Source organism: Orcinus orca, chromosome 1, assembly GCF_937001465.1.
Source record: "Orcinus orca chromosome 1, mOrcOrc1.1, whole genome shotgun sequence".
NCBI classification, from domain to species: domain Eukaryota; kingdom Metazoa; phylum Chordata; class Mammalia; order Artiodactyla; family Delphinidae; genus Orcinus; species Orcinus orca.
In genome coordinates, this window is record NC_064559.1 from 62,575,283 (window position 1) to 62,596,221 (window position 20,939).

The window sequence follows — 20,939 nt, forward strand, 5'->3', positions numbered from 1 at the left end:
GTAGCTATTATCACGGTTATGCCACCTTCTCTCACTACTAGTGTGGCAAACTCCTTGAGGAGCTGTGTCTTCCTTATGCTTAGCACAGTGCCTGACATAGGATAGTTCTCAAATATAGATTTGTTGACAGATAAATCCACCTATCCATCGGCCATCTAGTCAACATTTATTGAACAACTGCTAATTGCCAGGCACTGTTCTAAAGATGGATCAGTGAACAAAACAGCAAAGGTCTGGCCTCTCAGTGCTTATGTTCTAGTAGGGAAAACAGACAAGCACATATATAGTTCGACAGGGAGAAAAAAGAGCCAGGTTAAGGGGTTTAGGAAGAGCCAGGGATGGGTGAATTTGTTCTTTCACATATCACGGAAGGTCTCTCTGAGAAGGTGACATGTGGGTAGACACTTAAAGGAAGTGAGGGAGCAAACCATACAAATGTGCAGAATGTGTGTTCCAGGCCGAGGGAACGGCAGGTGCAAAGGACGTGAGGCAGGCACAAGTGTGGTGTTTCTGAAGAATGAGAAGCCTGTGTGGCTGGAGTATGATAAATTAAAGAAAGGGCTTTGATATCTTCTTCACTTGATTAAAAATGAGCACACAACACAGTCCAGTAATTGAAAAAGATGTATTAAAATATTCACAAAAATACAACAATTGAAAAAGAAAAATTAATGAACTTGATGTTTGTTTTTTTTTTTTACCTAGCTGAATACATTTCCATTGAAAAACTACAGATAGATTGAAATTTTAATCTCAAGTAATCCTTTAGGTGCCCCCTTAGAAAAATCATGTGTAGTTTTAAGAGGTCTCATTCTGCCAATAATCAGACATGGAAAGGACAGCCCTGCATTTTGGAAGCAACCCTGCTGTTGTCATCTGTGTCCAGGGACGAGGATGCTGGGACACAGGAGAAAGGGTCAAAAGAGCCACAGGAGTTGGTGTGAGGAGTTTTGGAAAAAGCCCCAACACTGAGGTGCTCCACCCAGGTGTGAGCGGCTTCTCTCAGACAAATCAGCCACAGACCCAGAGTAAGAAGCTGGCAGCTGACCACCCTTGCCCCGCAGAGGAGGCCACGGGGAGGCAGGGGAGGGAAGGCCCACGGCTGTGGTTAGCGAAAGTGAGGGCTGGTGCTCTGGGTGGCCGCTTCACAAACATGCAGAGAAATCAGGGCTCTTGCTATCAGGAGGTGTGAGGAAGTACGTATAGTAGATTCACTGGACCTCTGCGAAAGGTTGAGGAGGATCCCCCTTTCTCTGCCAAAAACGACTGTAAGGAAGTTACACATATCAGTGCACACACTTGGTCTCACCACAACCTGTCTTCTTTCCCCCTGAAGTCCCGGATGGCTGTACAATTCTCACAGTGGGAGGGCTCACCAAGAGTATCGTCATCCTGGCATCAGCCCGAAGGGTGACATCCCAACACCAACCCCCGCCTTCCCAACACACAAAAATGTCTCCTAAAGGTTCCTGGAGTTTTCACCGTGGAGGCAGAGAAGCCCCAGGGCACAAGGCAAAGTTGACCACTTTGCAGAACTGTCTCGGGTAGAGCGCTCCGCGTCCCTGTGTCCTGCGCGGGACCTGTGAGCACAGAACAGGCAGACGCAGCAGAGCCGGCAGGTTTTCTTCCCACGCCGCAACACACGCCAGACGCACCAGCTTCAGAGATGGCCGGTATGTGTGATGACGCAGCCCGCTCCCCGCTCACGTACATATCAACGGAATGTAAGTTGGAGCATCATGTGAATAACAACAAATAACAACAGCAAATAAAAGACCACACGTATGGGGCAGAGTTCGTTTTGTAGCTCACACACCCTTTCTCTATGTAACCACTTCGTGCACACCTTTAAATCTAAATCCTTCTTTGTTTCCTTAAAACTCAGCCTTCAAACTCCCTCACAAAGATGACAAGATGGGGCGGGGTGGGGGGAGATGGCAGCTCTTAGGAGTCCTCAAAGTAAATGAGAGAAAAACTAACATTACCTGTCATCCCTACTTACCTGAACACATCCTGGGACCCTATTGTCAGTATTCTTCCTCTAACTGTGGGCTTTCAATTTTAAACGAAAAAAATTATTTAAAAAAAAAAAAAATCCAGAAAATGGGGGAATGACAATATAAGTGTTTAATGATTTTCACCATGCTTTTCAGTCTGAGTTAAAAAATCACATAGGTTTGAGATGGGGTGTTGGGGGCGGTGGTCAATGGGAGAAAATAAATTGAGAAGGTTGCCCAAATTGTCTAGATTTCTCCTCATCTCATTGTTTATCAAAAGAACAAAAAACCAGAAACAGAAGAGATTCCCAACGTAGAAGTACTAACCTTGTTTGCTGATTTTAAAAATCTAGACCCTTTTTAGCCTCAAAGGCCTCGGAGGCATCATGAATCTATTACAGAAGCCATGACTGATGCCGCCCCTGCTGGAAGCATGACTGAAGCTTTATATAGAAGATTCTCTAGAAAGCACTCTGCGATACTGGAGACTGGCAATCTCATTATTCCATTTCTGCCTACTTGAAATGAAACTCAGCTCCTTCAGGTGTATGGGGACTCTTATTACAAGTAGGAAGGACTTCAGCAAAGAATGTAACACACCTTTTGCTCTCCCAATGGTACAGTACTCCTCAAGCCAGGCCTGGGTTCTCTACTTCAATTATATATTGATTATGGTATTGATCTAAAAGTACCTGGAAGGAAGTGACTTCCGGCACTGATCCTTTGCTAATCTTGCTATGATGAATCCACAAATTGAGACAATATGGTTACAGGGTGCGATGTTATAGTCTACACAACACTGAAAGCTAAAAACTGCCCTGTGTTTTAGAGAGCAAAATAGCAACAAAATCTCTCACGCTGTCTCCGAGTGGCATAGCAAATGGATGCTTTCTAAAAACAACCGCCAAATAGGTGGTACACCCTGGGCTAAAGGCCACCCTGAACATGCTTCCATCGTAGCATCTCCACTCTCCAAGTACAATAAACGCGAAGGCGGGTTAAGCCCTTACATGAAAAGGCCATGTCTATTAGAATACTAAAAGATCTGCTACCATCTCCATTAAGGCAAACCACATCTAAATGATGGTGATAGCAATGTGTCTGAATTTTCTCAACTGTAAATGACCCTGAAGGGAAGTACAAAAACAGACAATTTACGTATACGTAGAATCATACCATCTCTTCATCATGCAATACTGGCTCCTCGCATCAGGAAGATTAAATAGAATATTTATACATATTCTTTATACACTTCTTTTTCTCCCTCTATGAATAAACATGTGCTTGTCCGTGTCCAGGTTTCCAAGGCCACACATGGTTATGAGCTACATTTTCTGCACAAGAGTCCAGTTTGGATTTGTTTCTTGCTTAGGATATGACTGGGGTCTTCTCAATTTTTCCGGATGTCCGCGTACACCACAGACTCTGACTTGTTAATCTTGTCGCTGTGATGTCCGCCAGAGTGGTCTAGCTGCGCATATATGACTGGGCCCTGGAGAAGAGAAGTAGAATTAGAGGTTTGGAAAAACTGGTGGCCCCATTAGGTACAGGGACAGAAGCAATGATTAAAGGGAATACTGTTAAGGTTCCAGAGCGAAGAGTTCCCTCTTTTGAATGTCTTCAGGTACATATGTTCCTTCTTAGGAAACGTATGTCCAGGACTGACTTTATTTTTTCCCTGGGATTGACTTTAAAACAAGATTGGGGGGCTTCCCTGGTGGCACAGTGGTTAAGAGTCCGTCTGCCGATGCAGGGGACACGGGTTCATGCCCCGGTCCAGGAAGATCCCACATGCCGCGAAGCGGCTGGGCCCGTGAGCCATGGCCGCTGAGCCTGCGCTCCGCAACGGGAGAGGCCACAACAGTGAGAGGCCCGCGTACCGCAAAAAAAAAAAAAAACAAAAAACCAAGATTGGGTATACTTGGTAATTGTTCAAGCTGTACATAGAGATTTATTACATTGTTCTGTCTACTTTTGTATCTGTTTTAAAATTTCTATAACAATATCATATTCCTTCCCAGGAGTTACCCTTATCTTAATACCTATCACAGAATTCCTCAACTCTTGTAATTGGGAGTCTCAAGGACAAACATGGGCACTTCTGTCAACCCGAGACCCACTGAAATCATGACTTTCAGAATGATACAAGAAACCAACATATTCAGTGCTACTCGAAAATACAATCAATTTGAACTGGTCACTTTATACAAACAGGTACTTTAAAAAAACTTCAAATATTCTTCCACGTACCTACTTATACTATAATTCTGTTAGTCTAATCTTACCATAACCAATAAAAATATTGCTTCTTTGATATCTAAGATCAGGTAACCATTTTTCCTGTTTTAAAATTTAAAGTAACCCCCAAAGCCACAATCTGCAGAGCTATACGGAAAAGCCCTAAATGGACTAAAGTAGAAGAGGTCCTCTTCTCACCCTCGGCAGTAAGGAAGAGAGCCGTCAGGGTCCCACCCGGGACAGCGAGGCAAAGTTGCCTGGGCCAGAGCGAGTCCTCTGACTCTTGGGGAAGGAGGGAAGGCCGAAGGTTCAAATATCAGACAGGTGGCTGTGCTTCACAGCCCTTAAAGTCCCTTCCAACCCAGAGATTCCAGAATTGTAAACAGCAACAACAAAATAGGCCTGTTTTACGGGTAAAGAAAAGTTAATATAACCCAAAGTCGACTTCTCTCCCAATCCAGGGATTCTCTCTTTGAATAGTCTACTACTGTGCTCAAGCTTTCAACTTTGAAATCATAAGCTCAGGAGCCAAAGTATGTGGTTTAAAATAAACATCCTTGAAACTGTTCTGTATGAATCTGTAATAGTGGATACGTGACATATGCATTTGGTGAAACCCATAGAAATGTACAACACAAAGAGTGAACCTTAACATAAACCACAGACTTTAGTTAATAATAATGTTTTCTATATTAATTCATCAACTGTAACAAATGTACCACAACAATGCAAGTTGTTAATAATCAGGGAAACTTTGGAGAGGAAGGAATACATAGGACCTCTCTTTACTTTGTTAGATTTTTCTATAAACCTAACACTGCTTTAAGAAATAAAGTCTACTAATAAAAAGAAGAAAAAAATGGAAAAAAAAACAAACATTCTCACTCCCATCTAGGAGTCCCACAGCCTGCATCCTTTAGTGTGTAACGTGGGATCCTGTGGAGTTCAGGCCCCCCAACTTCTACAGAAGGCGTATTTTAAAACCCCCAAGCATTAGTTTCTTTATCTCTGAAATGGCACTAACAATAGTATTATATGTCTTAAGATGGTTGTGAGAATTAAATGAGATGATATCTACAAATAACTTAAGCGGCGTCTGGCAGCACTCAGTACATATTAATCATTATTCTCATGAACATATTGTTATACAAATATACTTGAAAATATACCGAGGTCACCAGTCAAGTAAATCAAGCAGTCAAAGTCAGTGTGTTTGTCTTTAGTCAGTGTGTGATACTCTCATTCCTGTCACGGGTAACACAACAGATCACGCTGTTAATACTGAATCAAACTGAAACCCTCTATATTCATCTCAAAAAGCGGCAAGTTAAATGTGATTCTACAAAATAAAAAGTTAAAGTTAACTATTTTCTACTTCCAGGAAAACAATGAAAAAAGTGTTTTCTAGTAAGTTAATGGATCCTTGGTAACAGCCATTTCCAACAGAAAAGATCCTGAAATTAAATTATGTAACTTCCTAGACAATAAGACCTCATCCATTAGGAGGCTTAGGGTGTATTCATGGGGGAAGGAGTTTACACCGTGTGATAGATGGTTACAAATTCTTTCCCTTGTTGCATCTACACCCTTACAATATAATGCTGCAGCTCCTCCCACCAAGAGTCAGAACCTGCTTCCTAACCCCTTGAATCTGGGCTGGTCTTATCACTTGCTTTGATCCACAGAATGTGGCAGAAGTAACATGTGTAAGTTCCATACCTAGACCTCAACAGGCCTTGCAGCTTCCACTGTCTCCTTGATCTTGGAACCCACAGAGCCACCACCACCATGTGAAGAAGCCCAAGCTACTGCTGGCTGATGGGAGACACACAGCCCAGTTGTCCTGTGTCTCGCTGGCCTGCCAACTGCCTGCCAATTGTCAGCCTATGAGTGAGACCCCTGCCGGCTGTCCAGCCAACTGCAGATGCACGAGCGAGCCAGCAGAGGTCAGCTGAACGGCCCTAGACCAGAAGACCTGCCCAACCAACCCACAGAAGTGGGAGCCAAATAACTGGTGGCGGTTCTAAGCCACTATCTTTTAAAGTGGTTTGTTACATAGTAATAGATAACTGATAAACTGTGCGAGTGGAAAAGACAGAGCACAGAGAAAGCAACAAAGAAAAATAACAGAATAATCTCTGAATTGGTCAGTAAATGTTAAAACACCAGTAAGGTCTTTCATGTGAGACAGTATTGTCCTTCATGGCAAGAGAACGCAACGATTTGCTGAAAGTAACTGAGAAAACACTGAGGGATAAAAGGAACTTCTTCCTACTGATGGATTTAGTTTCTTCAAATTGCTTCCCACTATCTAATGTCCTCACTCCCTTTCCCCCTTAGAATGTAATAAGGCCCTCAGGTCAGGGGCTTTGTTAAATGCCTAGAACAGTCTTTGGCAGACTGTAGGTGCTGGATGAAGGGGTGGATGAAAGAATGGATCTAAAGGAATTCTCACCAGAATTGGAGCTCAGGAATCTGCTGATGAATCTAGCTCAATCTAACACAGCTCTCTAAAGTTGGGTTCCAAGGTTGACTTGGCAGCTGTAGGTACCCTGGGTCTCTGTGGGACGTGCCTCAGGACTTTAACACTTTGAGGGCCAAGAAGACCACTGAGGACTTCAGGAGGGGTCAGTGAACCAAGATCAACTTGGAAATGTACCTGCCATCGCTAAGATATTTACTTTGGGGTGTTTGAGAGTTAAAACAATATCAACGATAACACCTACATTAAACCGAGCTGTTTTTTTTTTGTCTGCATTGAGTCTGTTGCTGTGCGCAGGCTTATCTCCAGTTGCGGCGAGCGGGGGTTACTCTTCATTGCGGTGCGTGGGCTTCTCGTTGCTGTGGCTTCTCTTGTTGCTGAGCACGGGCTCTAGGTGCATGGGCTTCAGTAGTTGTGGCTCACAGGCTCTAGAACACAGGCTCAGTAGTTGTGGCACACGGGCTTAGTTGCTCCACGGAATGTGGGATCTTCCCAGACCAGGGCTCGAACCCGTGTCCCCAGCATTGGCAGGCGGATTCTTAACCACTGCACCACCAGGGAAGTCCCTTAATAGAGTTGTTTTTACTGTACATCTTGACACTCACTCACTTTCCCTCATCCTCCATTTTTTTTGGCGTTGTCACAAAGAATTACCATAACCAAGTGAAAAATTGCTCTGTACATATATATTTTCCCCAACTACTTATTATACAAATAGTCTTTACTACTGAAAATGTTTCAAGAGACTAATTGCTTGACCTAGGTCTATTCTTTTAGTTTCAGTTAGAGATGAAATTACCCCTGAATTCTACTTGCATGAAATTTATCCCAATATAAAAACATACTGGTGAAGGTGTGGGAAGAGGGTCCAGGAAAAGAGGGTTATGGAAGAGCAAGGAGACCTATCTCTGAACAGATATTAATTTCTCGGAAGCTATTATGTCCTGAAGTACACTTTCCATGGTCTCTGTAGCCCTTTAGAATCTGAATCTGGTCCTTCAGGCATTAGGGGACTCACACCTGACAAGCTAGCACAAGTATCACTAAGAGAGAACATCTGTTTTTACCACATGCTCATTGATTGTTCACAAAACACATTTTCAGTATTTACTTCACATCACCAAATATAGATGTGAAACAGATGTGTCTTGTGACATTCTTTGAGATAAATGAAACTGATTATCAAAAGGAAGTTGAAAAGAACTGGACAGGCAGGGTAGAACAAATACATGCCTTAGAGCCACACACAGATCGGGGTCTAATACCAGCTCTGCCACTAACTACTGACCTTGAGCAAGTGACTCAACCTAACTAAGCCTCAGTTTCTTCACATGTAAAATAGGGACAGTAAAAGAACCTGCCTCGTAGGGCTGTTGTGAGGACTAAATGAACGAATGCACATGCTGTACTTCTGGAGACATCACATATCTATAGACTATAGTTGACAAATACATAACTGTTCCCTCACTGTCCTCCATAAATACTTGCCCCCCCCCCTTTTTTCTGACTGTACCACACGGTATGCGAGATCTTAGTTCCCCAACCAGGGATCAAACCCATATCCCCTGCACTGGAGGCATGGCGTCCTAACCACTGGACCGCCAGGGAATTCCCGCTTGCCTTTTGTATACAAAGCATTAACCATTTCCAGAAAAGGATCTAGAAAACCAACTGTTCGTAAGATATATTCACAAAAATTATTTGAAACCCATGTCCTTCAAAGCTAAGCGTTACAAAGAAAGATTTGTACTTATCTTTTCCCTAATGCCAGAATACTCCAGACTCTAGGTAGCACCTACCTAACACCCTGCCCAACTCAACCTCCCTCTCTGTTTGCGGGAAGAGCCCTAATTCGGTTCTCGTGTGCACCTTTCCTCCGCTCAGGTAAACGACCCCACTCTCCCCTGCCCCCAGGGGTGAAGCCGATCTGTCCCCCTGCAGATGACTGGAAGGGGCATCAGCGTGTGACCCACTCTGCCAAGGGGACTAGGAAAAGTTTGCTGGGGAGCCCCAGGTAAAGATTTTCCTCCATAATAAAAACCACCTGGGAGGAGAGTCAGCTCTCGGAATTCAGCTCAGGTGCCTTTTTTCATGAGCTGCCTGAAACCACGGCAGCCATTCTGAGGCTGAGGGAAGGAGCCTGAGAACAAAGACAATATGCAGAGGAGGAAGGAATAAAATGGAAAGAACCTGAGTCTTAATGACATTGCTGGGCCTCTTGTGAGTTACTAAACTTCTTACTGTTAAAGGTACTTTTAGTCAAGTCTTCTGTTACTACTCTTCCAATTATAACAAAAATAGTGGCCAAAGACAGATGAGTAATATAGTGCACTTAATGCCCTGCCTGGCTATTACGTTTCATCTTTTGTAAATTTCCTTCCTGGAGCACTAGTATTCTTTCTCTTCTGATAAAATAACTTTGAGTTATTGATTCGTCCAAATAGTAATGACTAACGCTATTAGACTCTCAGATGATGCCTGCAGGTAGAAAATGGAAGGTTCTGATAATCAGGGAGCATGTCATGATAGAACCCTTGGAAGAAAGTCCCAAGGGGTAGTTTGCAAACATCCCTACCATGCACCCATTTCACAGATCTGATTGCAATATGTGGGCAGCAACTGCCTAAACCTCTCCTTATAAGGCACAGTGTACCATGGACTCTTACAATTAGCAATGGAAAAATGAGAAGGGGCTTAAAGATCAACTTGCCCCAACCCATCATTTCAAAGATAAGGGAACAGATGTTGAAGTTAAATAATGCCCCACAAGTTAACACGATGAGCTGGACCCCAGCGTCAATACTAGTTTGTAACACATCACTAACCCTTAAAACACTAAGATGTCTATCTAAATATGAAGATTTCCTCAAGGCTGTTTTGTCAGGATATATACATAAAAAAATTCTCCATATCATAGAAAAGCCTGAAGATGACCTGAACAACCCAGGAGACTCTGAGGTTCTGGAGGGCAGGGACTGGGTGATACTCATGCCTGCATGTCCCACGTCCAGTTTACGCTGTAAGTATGCTGAGCACTCAGATGTGTGTGGAAGTGATCAAAGGGAACGTGCAATGGAATGACTGAATTTTCAAAACAATTGCTACCTTTGCTTGTGCGCAACTTACAAAAAGTACTTAATCTCATAAATTACCTAATAAGATGAACATATCAGGTCAAGCCAGTTTTTCCTAAACCGTGAAACCTTTTCTGCCTCAGTTTGAACAACTGAAGATGGAGTATATCAAAAGGATCCTGGTAAGAACAACTTCCACAAACACCTCCAGTGCTCTGACACAGAGGTGTTTCTGATACACATACTGAAGACGGCGTGTGATGGCAAGTAAGAGCACACGCCAGCGTCACCTAAGGCCCTGGAGCGCTTAGGAATTCTGTGGAGTATCTGAAGCAAATGTTTTAACCCCAGGATAGCAGCCCCTGTTCCAAGTTGACCATTGAATGCAAACCGAAATAAAACAAAAATTGGAAGCTAAGTCTCCAGGGGAATCACGCAGTCCACTTCCAAGCCTTGTGTGGACCGACTAAGGCTTTATAAGTCCCAGAAACAGGTAAGGCAGAAAATGTCTTTAACAAGTTGTGTAACTGTAAAATAAAAGGTACAGTACGACTTGATGAAAAATAACCAAGTAAGACAAAGGGTGCTCCAGGTACGTGTCACTGAACAGAAACCCTGATTTGCAACATGTTAGAGAAGAGGCCTTCAGGGGCCTGTACTGAGCGCAAAGGAAATAACCTAGGAATCGACTGTGAGGCATGCTGCGGCTTTCCTCTCAAAGCTGACCTGGTGTCATACTGCAAATGCTGAAAAATGATCATATAGATTGACACAGTGCTTGAACTGCTTCTCACTAGCCTCCAGAAAATGCCGCAGAGTCAGGCCTGGGCAGAACCCTGGGGGTTTACTCACAGGAGAGCTGAGCCCATCTCTGACTCAGGGACAGCAGTCACAGTAGGGTAGGGTCTTGGTGCTGAAAACAGGGCGGGCAAATCCACTTACTGAACAGGGAGCCCTCCTCTCTCCTTCCTCTGCTCCATTCCCAAGCATGGAATCAGAGGATTTCTTTCTGGAGAAATCGACTAACCCAAGAGAAAAGACCTTAGCAACTGATACTTAGGGGTCCCCCAGTGAAAGCCAGCCAGCACTTTATACAAACAGTGAAGCCTACTACCCAGTAAGCTCTGTCTCTGCTTAGAGCTCGTGATCAGATCTGAGTGCCTTCAATACAAACAGATAACCAGGATCGCTGGGCCTTTGAGGAAAGCTTTTAACGTGACAGACAAAAATTATAAAAGAAAAAAGGGAATTCAAAAGAAACAGCAAAATCTAGTAACAGAAGAAAACATTGTTTAAAAATCATGAAACAAGAAAAAATGATATGCTCAGAGAGATAAGACAATGCATCCATGAAAAATACGGGTTATCAGAACCAGAGAATAAGCAATGGCTCTTGAAAATTAATAAAAAGATAGCAGAAATTAAATATTTAATAAAAGTTGGAAGATAAAGTTACAGAAATTTTCTAGAAGAAACCGCAAAACAGAAAAAATTAAGAAAACGAAAGGACTGCTGTAGATGATCTAACTGCTAACAGGAATTTCCAAAAGAGAGGATAGAAAATGGAAGGAGGAAATTTTCCAAAGAATAATGGAAGACAATACCCTAACACTGAAGGGCAGAGTTTTCAGACTGAAAAAGCCCACTGAGTAGCCAGTACAATGAACAAAAAAGGCCCACAATTTTATAAAATTTCAGAGCATGAGGGATAAAAAAGATTTTAAGAGAAGGGGTATAAAACTGGTCCCACCCGAAGGAGGAGGAATCAGAACTGTATCAACTTCTTAGCATTGGAAGCTACAAAGACCAGCAATGCCTCAATATGCTGTAGGAAAATGATTTCCAACCTGGAATCCTACCCAACCAGATGATCAGTCAAGCTTGAGGGAGGAGAATAAAAACAATTTTAGACCTGCTAAAAACAAATGTATTATCTTACAGTTTTGGAGGTCAAAAGTCTGAAATGTGATTCACTGGGCTAAATCAAGGTATCAGCAGGGCTGCATTCCTTCTAGGGGCTCTAGGGAGAATCTGCTTCCTTGCTTTTTCCAGCTTATGGAAGCTGCCTGCATTCCTTGGCTTGTGACCCCTTCCTTCATCTTCAAAGCCAGTAGAATAGCATCTTCAAATCTCTGGCTCTCACCCTCCTGCCTTCCTCTTATAAGAACCTTTATGGGGCTTCCCTGGTGGCGCAGTGGTTGAGAGTCCGCCTGCCGATGCAGGGGACGCGGGTTCGTGCCCCGGTCCGGGAAGATCCCACATGCCGCGGAGCGGCTGGGCCCGTGAGCCATGGCCGCTGAACCTGTGCTCCGCAGCAGGAGAGGCCGCAGCAGTGAGAGGCCTGCGTACCGCAAAAAAAAAGAACCCTTATGATTACATTCAGCCCACATGGATAATCCAGGAAAATCTCCCCATCTCAAGATCTGTAATCACAGCTGCAAAGTCCCTTTTGACAGGTAAGGTAACATATCCCATAGGTTCCAGGGATTAGGATGTGGGCATCTTTTGGAGGTCATTATTCTGCCTACCATACGAAGCCTCAAAATTTGTATCTGCTGTGCATCCTTTCTCAAGAAGATTAAGGAGGCCTCCCCAAACTCTGATGTCCACCTCCTCAATTCAGTGAGACAGGTGAGCTGTTTCTGTTTTCCCCTCAGCACTGCAGCCTGGAAAATGCCTTGAGGAGTAAGCTGGGACGATCACAGGGCTCTCCTTATTTGTTTCCCTTCTCTTAGGAATCATGGTGCTGCACAACCTGTTTTCCAGTGTCCAAAGTCCATTGTTTCTTTTTTTTTTTTTCCTCCCAGTCTGTTTTCAACAGGAGAACAACGCTCATGGCATTTCAAGGACAGAAGAAAAAGTTTCCAAGGCTTCTTTAGGTGGTATGCCTACCTGTAACTCTAACGCCTTTATTCACAACCCTATTCCCATTCACAATCCAAATTAGTGAACTGAGGTATACTACATAATCCGAGAGAGACAGTCGGAGAGACAAACAGAATGAGAGAGATGGACAGACAGATTCGGAACAAGTAAGGAGCCTGATGTTGTGAAGGACAATGCCTAGAAATCTAGGTTCTCGCCCCAATTCTGTTGCTAACTGGGTCTGTGCTTTTAGTAATTTAACATCGCAATGCCTCAGTTTCCTCACCACGTAGGACAGCTGTGAACTAAGACTGTGGAATACTTCTTCCACAAAACACTGTTATCCTTTACTTCCTCTTAAATCCACCCGCCCCACTACACCCTCAATCCCGCCTCCTCAGGGCAAAGTTATAACTGGCCACATTCCTTCTAATGCTTTCTACCCCAGAAGACCAGAATTGGTACTAAGCTCTGGAATTTCTGCCATTTATAGTTACGCCAGCATGGCCAAAACACAATATTAACCTCAATGCCAGATTCCTGCTAAATTCCAAATGAAAGTTATTTCTTCTCTGTACTTTCTACAAGAAGCAGAAACTAAAGCCTTTCCTTGTTCATCGAGCCTACTAATTATTCAGATAAATGTTTACTTTCAATTTCTCCTAAAGAATTCATGCAAAATAACTTTTCTGTTCTATTACCAACACCAAAATCAACTTTTTCCTGTGAATTCCATGGCTTAAAGAACACCTCAGTATAGAATCTAGTTCACTAGCTTTATTTCTTTGAGCAACGAAAGAAGAAGTATTTACATCTGACAAAGTCATTTCCTAATTTTGCTTGGGCCAATCTGTTAGTGGTGGTTTGGTGGAAACCTTTACTCAAGTCAGATTCTTCCCTACATACCTTCTTGTGGTCCTCCGAAACCAGCCCTTACGTTCCCCTCTGTTTCTCTTGCTCTCTCTCTTTCTGTCCGTTTCTCACAGCTCAGTGTTCTTTCCCACACCCCACAGTGTGACAGAGCACCAAACTGCAGAGCATGGCATGGTGGGCGGAACTGCAATCAGCCATTACCTGGTGAGATCCAGAAGGTAGGCTCTTTACTAGACCCTCTGTGTCGGAGGGGGACTTCCGTGGAGCCTGCTTAACCGGTGACACATTCTCTGATGTATTGCAGCTGATGAGTTGGCAATTTGGAGAATGTAAAAAAAAAAAAAAAAAAAAAGGAATTAAAATAAATGGAAACAAAAAATATAGAAATGCAAGTGATGACAAAATGAAGTAGAAGATGTATAAAAACAAAACTCAACAAAACAATGAGTATCAAAACAATCACATATCTTGAAACTATTTTTTTATCCCTGACACTAATTCTTCCAAGTCAGTGAAGCTACTCCAGGGGAGGTACAAGAATCCAATGTGGTGCAATCTCTTTGCCCCAGTTTATAACAATGATATCTGCTGGATGGGATTCTGGCTACAATGTACATTTATCCTTTTGCTTCTTTGGCTTTTTCCCCTACCATAAATCCTCCTTTGGGATACAGGTTTAAAGGAGCAAGCTATACCTTCTTGATAGCAATTCGCTTTTGTGATCATCAAAGGCAAACCTCTTCTGAATGTGCTTCCAAAATGACAGACACTGATCCAGGCTCATAGTCTTGGCTTATCTCATTCCTTCCATCCCCTAGGTCCCCATAGTTTGTTTCCCCATCAATTCCGCAACCAAACCCAAGAAAATCCAGGAAGTCATGGATGATAAGAAACTGTGGAATGCCACATCACACGGCCTGAACTTTTTCAGGGGCGTCGGGGTCTTCAACAGCAAGCTCTATCTCATAAATAAACCAGGGAAAGGGAATGCCAGGAGGTAACTCATTAGGGATTCCCTAATGGGATGTGTCTTCAGCAGAGCTTCAATCCCTTATAACGTACTTTTAAAAAATCTTAGGAGTGTGGAGAGAATCACATTTAAAGTGTCGTTACTAAGACCAAAGCATACCAAGCATTCTGCAAACTGTGCCTTCTCTGAACCGGGAGGCTATATGCCACAAACCAAAATGGTTTGAGTATTGTAACACAAAGAGTCTAACTCAGTAATAATACAGTTCAAGTATAAAAAAACTAAAACACACACACACACAAAGGCATTTTACATGAAGAACATATATGTTCAGATGACCATAAAACCTGACAACCCAATTTCATTGGGATGGTACACTCAACATGTTTCTAACACAGACACATGACATATTTGTGGACAAACCATGATAGCTGTTGGGTTAGCTCAGAGCTGGCTAGTTAGTTGTCAACAAGGGAGATGGGCTGAATACATACACATGAATATTAACAGCAACGGCCAATGTGATTAGTTACCATGTGTCTAGTGGGAGTGGAAGAGGAGACCCAGCCCTGTTATAGTCCCAATGTGTCGTCTATGTCAGCTTTTCTTAAGAAGTGGAAGATAGGCAGGATCTGATCCCGGCACACCAAGGTAGAAAAGGCAGGGGAGGGGGAAAAAAAAACCAAAGTAAGAAGAATAGCAGCATTCACGATGCCATGCAGAATTCTAAGGCACACTTTTCTGTGCCTTTATTAACCCAAAAAGCGTGAACTACAGAGACTGGCGTGTCACCACCCTGGATTAGTTTCATGTCGAAAACCAATGCTTTGGTTACATTTCATCATAAACCACTCACCATGCAAGGGGGCAGGTACAGTCAGCAGAATAGAAACATTCCAAGCAAATGATATCTGAATTTGAACACTTAAAACTCCTTAAAACACAGCACTCCTAAAAAGTAGAGCGGCACAGCCCAAAGCGAGAGGTCCCCACCATCCACCAGCCAGGGAGTCCAGGGCATGCAACCCTCAACCACAGTCCCTTCCGTGCACCGGGGACGCAGCTCGTGCTACATCAACCGAAACCCAGCCTCACTCTCAGTCTTACCACATGAGTTCTACCAAGCTTATACAGGCTAGCTTTCCAGCTGGAGTGGCAAAAAGAGAGGGTCCTTCAATTAGACACGCACCCTGTGCTCAAACGTGTTCTCTTTGAGAAGCCGCAAACACAACGAAAGTCTCCTTTTCTTTATTGCTGGTATATTTTGCTGTTCAACTCTTACTAACTCAGCTTGGATGAGTCCAGCCATGCAGTCGAGAATGGTCAAAGCAATAAACCAAACTACAAACAGGAAAGGCCCTGCATCATCACATCGGGGGGGGTCATTTATCAGCATACTCCTCTTATTATTATTATTGTCTACCTAACTGAAAAGAAGAACCTTATGAGATTATTACCTAGAGATCAAGTTAAACTCATATTAGGTAAGTGATATCTGTGGCTTAATAATGCTAATTGCAGAGTGGATGATACTGAAACACAGAGCACAGACTACTGAGCAGTCCATCTCACCAAACCTAAGAAAGAAACTGAAACAGGGATTAGTATCATAGTCTACGTTTAACAGCAGGTCACTGATTTCTGCTTGCCCGTGTCAGAACATCTTCTAAGAAGATGGCTCGATTCCGACATGAACGCTAACGGTAGCTAATTCTTCACAATTCTTTTCCCATAAAGCATACAGAAGTTTTCATAAACTCTGATTCCTTCCCTCCACCCTTCCCCCCAAAAGCAGAGCTTCTTACCCGGTGTAATCCCGTTTAGAGTTTTTCCTTCTATAGAGGACAGCCAGAATCATGGTGATGAGCAGCGTGAGACCTAGGACCACAGCAGTAACTATACCCACCACCACCCAAACGGGAAACGCAGGCAAAATCTCTAGAGAGAAAGAACAAAATAGGTTTAAGGCACATTGCGACAGAGAGAAGAAATGGAATTGTATTAAGTTAATAAACAAGTGTCTTCCTTTAGCAATTACCATACCCTATTTTATTATCCAAATTATGAGATCCTAATACCTAATTGATGACATAGGAACATTAGCTGATAAAGAATGAGCTTTAGAACTAAAAACATTTCTATATACATAATCCCTCTCAGTGCTCTAAAATCGAAGAAAAGCTGGGGATGTGAATTTACCTCAATCTATTCTCCAACAAAGCAGACTTTGTCTCGAAATGAGAGAGCAGAACCTGCATTGCCTGCTTATTCTCGAAAAAAGGTGAAGAAATAGCTATACTGTTTCTGCCAATGTTAAAGCTTTCTCCTGGAGAATATTAAAACAATATTAATCTCCTTCTTTCCCAATACTCACCCCATCCAACTATAATGAATCTGGTCTTACTTCTAATTAACAGTGAAAAATTCATACTCCTTTAATCTGATCAGTGTGCCCCAGACAGCAGGTTTATAAATGGAGAAATCAGCCACTCCGGTGGGAATGAGCTCCCTGACCCCCAGGCATATTCGGTAGAGCCACAGGTCGATGGAAACAGGGAGCATAACTGTATGGCAGAAATACCCCTTTCAAACACACCCTGAAATGTAACTCTTGTTCTCTAACTAAGCATGAAATAAAGGGGACTGAATCATTACTGCAAAAATACTCAAGGAAGTACCTTTCTCTACAACATAAAGCCTAATGTGTCCTGGCTGGACAACAATGTCAGGCGGATTTTTGACATCACAGATGTAGGTGCCGTTGTGTATAAACTGCATATTTTCTATGTTGATTGACGCATCTTTCTTGTCGAGGTCTCCAGCCCAGCTGATTCTGTCCTTAAATGGTGGGTAATTCCCGGCATACACTTGCCCTTGGGAGTAGTGGAAAAACTGCAATTAGAAAAAAAGAACACATGAGCTATTCTCAAAGGTAGAAGTTCTAAACTCTATTATAGGCATGCTGTGAAGGGTTTTTTTAAAAAAAGACGTCATCCGAGGAGCTCCAATCAAGATGGCGGAGTAGAAGGATGTGAAAAAAAGACTTCATCCAGAAAGAAATGCCACATCATATTACAAATCTCAGGCTATAGAACCTAAGCCAGACAGGGATTTAGAAATCATGGAGTTCAACCCTGTCTCAGTTGGAGAAATAAATGTGTACGTTCTCTCTAAACCTCTCAATAGCCCAGTGGTGTAGCAATTACCACCCGTATTTTTATAATAAGGAAATGGAGACTCAAAGAAACCATTTGCCCAATGTCACAATGACAATAGGTGGTGGATCCAGAGTTAAAGTCAGGACCACCTGACTCTTCAAAGCCAGTGCTCTGATGGGCACCACAATTGAGCCCAGTGAATCCAAAGGTTTCAGCCTTAACTCACAAAGCTTACCATTAAGATATGCAAAGTCATCAAGAAAAAGAAGCCCAAATATCACAGATCAGTTAATCTGATGGGTTCCCCAGTCTTACTTATTGGTTTCCTACAGAAAAGTCATGGACGTGTGAAAGGAACACAGCCCAGACAACCCAAAATGTTCTCGTCCGCCTTTGCAGGTTCAGCCTTTAGCCCCTTCCTCTTTCCACTCTCACTCTCTCCTCAGACCTGCTTTCCGCAAAGGAACTCATTTCTCAAAGTAACTTTGTCAAACCCAGCCCCCTGGAAGTAAGGTCAGGCCTGGTGGGTGGGGATCTATCCTGATATGCGGCTTCAATCCAAGCACCTCTGCTAGAGGCTGGATGTCTGTTCATATTCACAGATGGGGCGATAGTGGGGTTGGGGAGGGTGGTGGAAATGAGCATTAGTCAACCACTGAGCGGCACTGGCAATCCAAGCACAACATTTTCAGAACCTTTTGTGGAAGCTGCAAACCCCTGTGCAATCTCACCCATTCCTATGATTCAATGGCCATCTACATTTTGTTAACGCGCAAACCTCTCTCACGCATAGTGCTTCCTGGAGCTCTAGACCCCTAATCCAACTGCCTACTCACGCAGCTGCCTCCACCCTCCAAGTCTGCCACCTTCTCCTATCAACTCCACCTTCTACCTGTGTATCTCATCTTGACTGATGGCTACATGCCAGTCTCCCAAACCATAAATTTTGGGGTTATCGTTAATTCCTCTGTCTTCCTTCCCTTCCAATTAATTTCCCGATCCTGGGACTTCCCTGGTGGTCCAGTGGTGAAGAATCCACCTTCCAATGCAGGGGATGCGGGTTCCATCCCTGGTCGGGGAACTAGCCTCTCGCATGCTGTGGGGCAACTAAGCCCGCGCTCCACAACTACTGAGCTCATGTGCCTCAACTAGAGCCCACATGCCGCAAACTACAGAGCACACACACCCTGGAGCCTGCGCGCCACAACTAGAGAAGAGAAAACCCACAGGCCACAACTAGAGAGAAGCCCGTGCACCACAACAAAAGATCCTGCATACCTCAACGAAGATCCTGCGTGCTGCAACTAAGACCTGACGCCGCCAAAAATAAATAAATAGATAATAAATCATTAAAGAAAAAAAAATCCCCAATCCTGTCAATTCCATGTCCTAAGTTTCTCTTTTCTATTTAATTCCCACTGATAATACCTGATGTTCATGTCCTCAGCATCTTGGGCTATGACCTCTTAACTGGTCTCAAGCTCCTCTAATCCATCCTCCACAAGGCCTGAATGATTATTGGGAGAAAAAAAATTAAAAACCATTTATCAAATATATACCCTGTGTTTACTACAGCTAATGCTTGTTAGGAACTATGAAGGCTCTGAGGTTTTACCCTCCCTGCAAGTCTGCCACAGGTTCACAGATGCTGGCAGAAGACACAAGACTCCTGGGAAGTCTTTGTTCTCATGAAGAAGACTTGGAGACAAAGGACCCTATTACTTACAAACAGCCAGCAGCATGTTTTTATCTGTGTCCCCTGCCCCGCAAGGCCCACAGGGACGGCGTGGAGGGGCTTGGGTGGATGCTGTGCGTGCAGAGGCTCGGTATCACAGCTGAGGAGCCCCAAGCTTAGGAAACCCATATCTTTTATAATGGTCCCAAAGGGAGACATATTACTATCTTGGACAGTAAGCAAACCTGTCCTCTGCTCCACAGGGAGACACCGTCTCTGCCTTCCAAAGCTAGTCACTGAACAAGAAAGGTAGCCAGGGCCTCCGCTTGTAAGATGGGCAGAAATGTGAAGTACGAAATGTGAAGTGTGAAAAATAACACTCTGACACTCATAACCACGCTGCAAGGTGAGATTCACCTTGCCAGATATTTGGCAAGTGAGGAAAGAGGCTCAGAAAACCTTAGTGACTTACTCAAGGTCACAGGTCTCGGAGACAGAATTCAAAGCTTAAGCTATTTTCATTATTTAATGCCTCTCATGTCTGATTGTATCTCGCCTGCCCCAAACCCTTCACCTCTCTTCTTAACCAGGAACTAAACCATAAACTCTTAGCTTAGCAAACAAGTCCTTCTGTCATCTGGTCTCTGCTTTCCTTCCTACCTCATCTACAAACATCCTCTGAAGCAGCAACATAGACCTACACTACACTCTTTCCCACCTTTGGGTCTCCGCAAACCTCTCCCTCATCAAACTGGGTGCCCTCTGAAGGCAGGGTACAAGCTGTATTTCTCTCTGTGCTCCTCCACACTTAGCACATCACACGAACTGTACGTGTTTGCTGAACCGCACTGATTAATAACGCTTTGGTCAAACCAGTAAGAAAGAGAGAAATGAAACAGTAAAAAAACACACACAAAAAGGGACTAGATCTCCTTATCAACCAACATTTATTAAGTAAAAGCCACAGTGTTAAAACCATGAGGGACGCCAAAGGTGTAAGATAGATCTCTACCCTCAAAATGCTTACATTCAAGATAAAGAAGAGAAAAACTGTCATAGCAAGGGAGTGGCCCAGATAACATGGGCAGGGAGTTTTTAAGAAGAGCTAAAAAGATCAAAAGAGGTCTTATGGAGGGATCACAATGTGAAGATGGGATACAACTTAAATGGCAAGAGTTCAGAAGTGGAAAAACAAAGCATAAAGCACTTTTTACTAGACTGAAGGAGATCACGTGAGAGAATAGAAGTGGGGCTAGAACAAACAAGCACTGTTTGCAATGGGAAACTCTGAGGACTCTGACTAGGGCAGTGGTGAGGTGAAAGAACTGTTTTAAGGGGCTTCCCTGGTGGCGCAGTGGTTGAGAGTCCGCCTGCCGATGCAGGGGACACGGGTTTGTGCCCCGGTCCGGGAGGACCCCACATGCCGCGGAGCGGCTGGGCCCGTGAGCCATGGCCGCTGAGCCTGCGCGTCCGGAGCCTGTGCTCCGCAACGGGAGAGGCCACAACAGTGAGAGGCCCGCGTACCGCAAAAAAAAAAAAAAAAAAAAAAAAAAAGAACTGTTTTAAGACAAGGCACCTGATAGACTGCAGGACTGGGTTGAAAGATG

General features: G+C 43.6%; 1 protein-coding gene across 3 annotated transcripts in view; it reads right to left on the reverse strand.

The window, feature by feature from the left end:
• Positions 1 to 610: 610 nt before the first annotated feature.
• MPZL1 (myelin protein zero like 1) overlaps positions 611 to 20,939 on the reverse strand; it is a 61,755-nt gene continuing 41,426 nt past the window's right edge. The window contains exons 3-8 of one of the 3 annotated variants that reach the window (XR_007479713.1): positions 17,178 to 17,391; positions 16,305 to 16,437; positions 15,607 to 15,646; positions 15,033 to 15,131; positions 13,731 to 13,833; positions 3,453 to 3,489 (exon numbers count right to left, since the gene is read on the reverse strand). Coding sequence is in view for 2 of the 3 variants with exons in the window: in XM_004269717.4 (XP_004269765.3) it covers positions 3,388 to 3,489; positions 13,731 to 13,833; positions 16,305 to 16,437; positions 17,178 to 17,391 (552 nt within the window). In the remaining variant the exon portion in view is untranslated. Of the gene's footprint in view, positions 3,490 to 13,730; positions 13,834 to 15,032; positions 15,132 to 15,606; positions 15,647 to 16,304; positions 16,438 to 17,177; positions 17,392 to 20,939 lie in introns of all 3 variants that reach the window. The other 2 variants (XM_004269717.4, XM_012532996.3) reach the window with 2 other exon arrangements.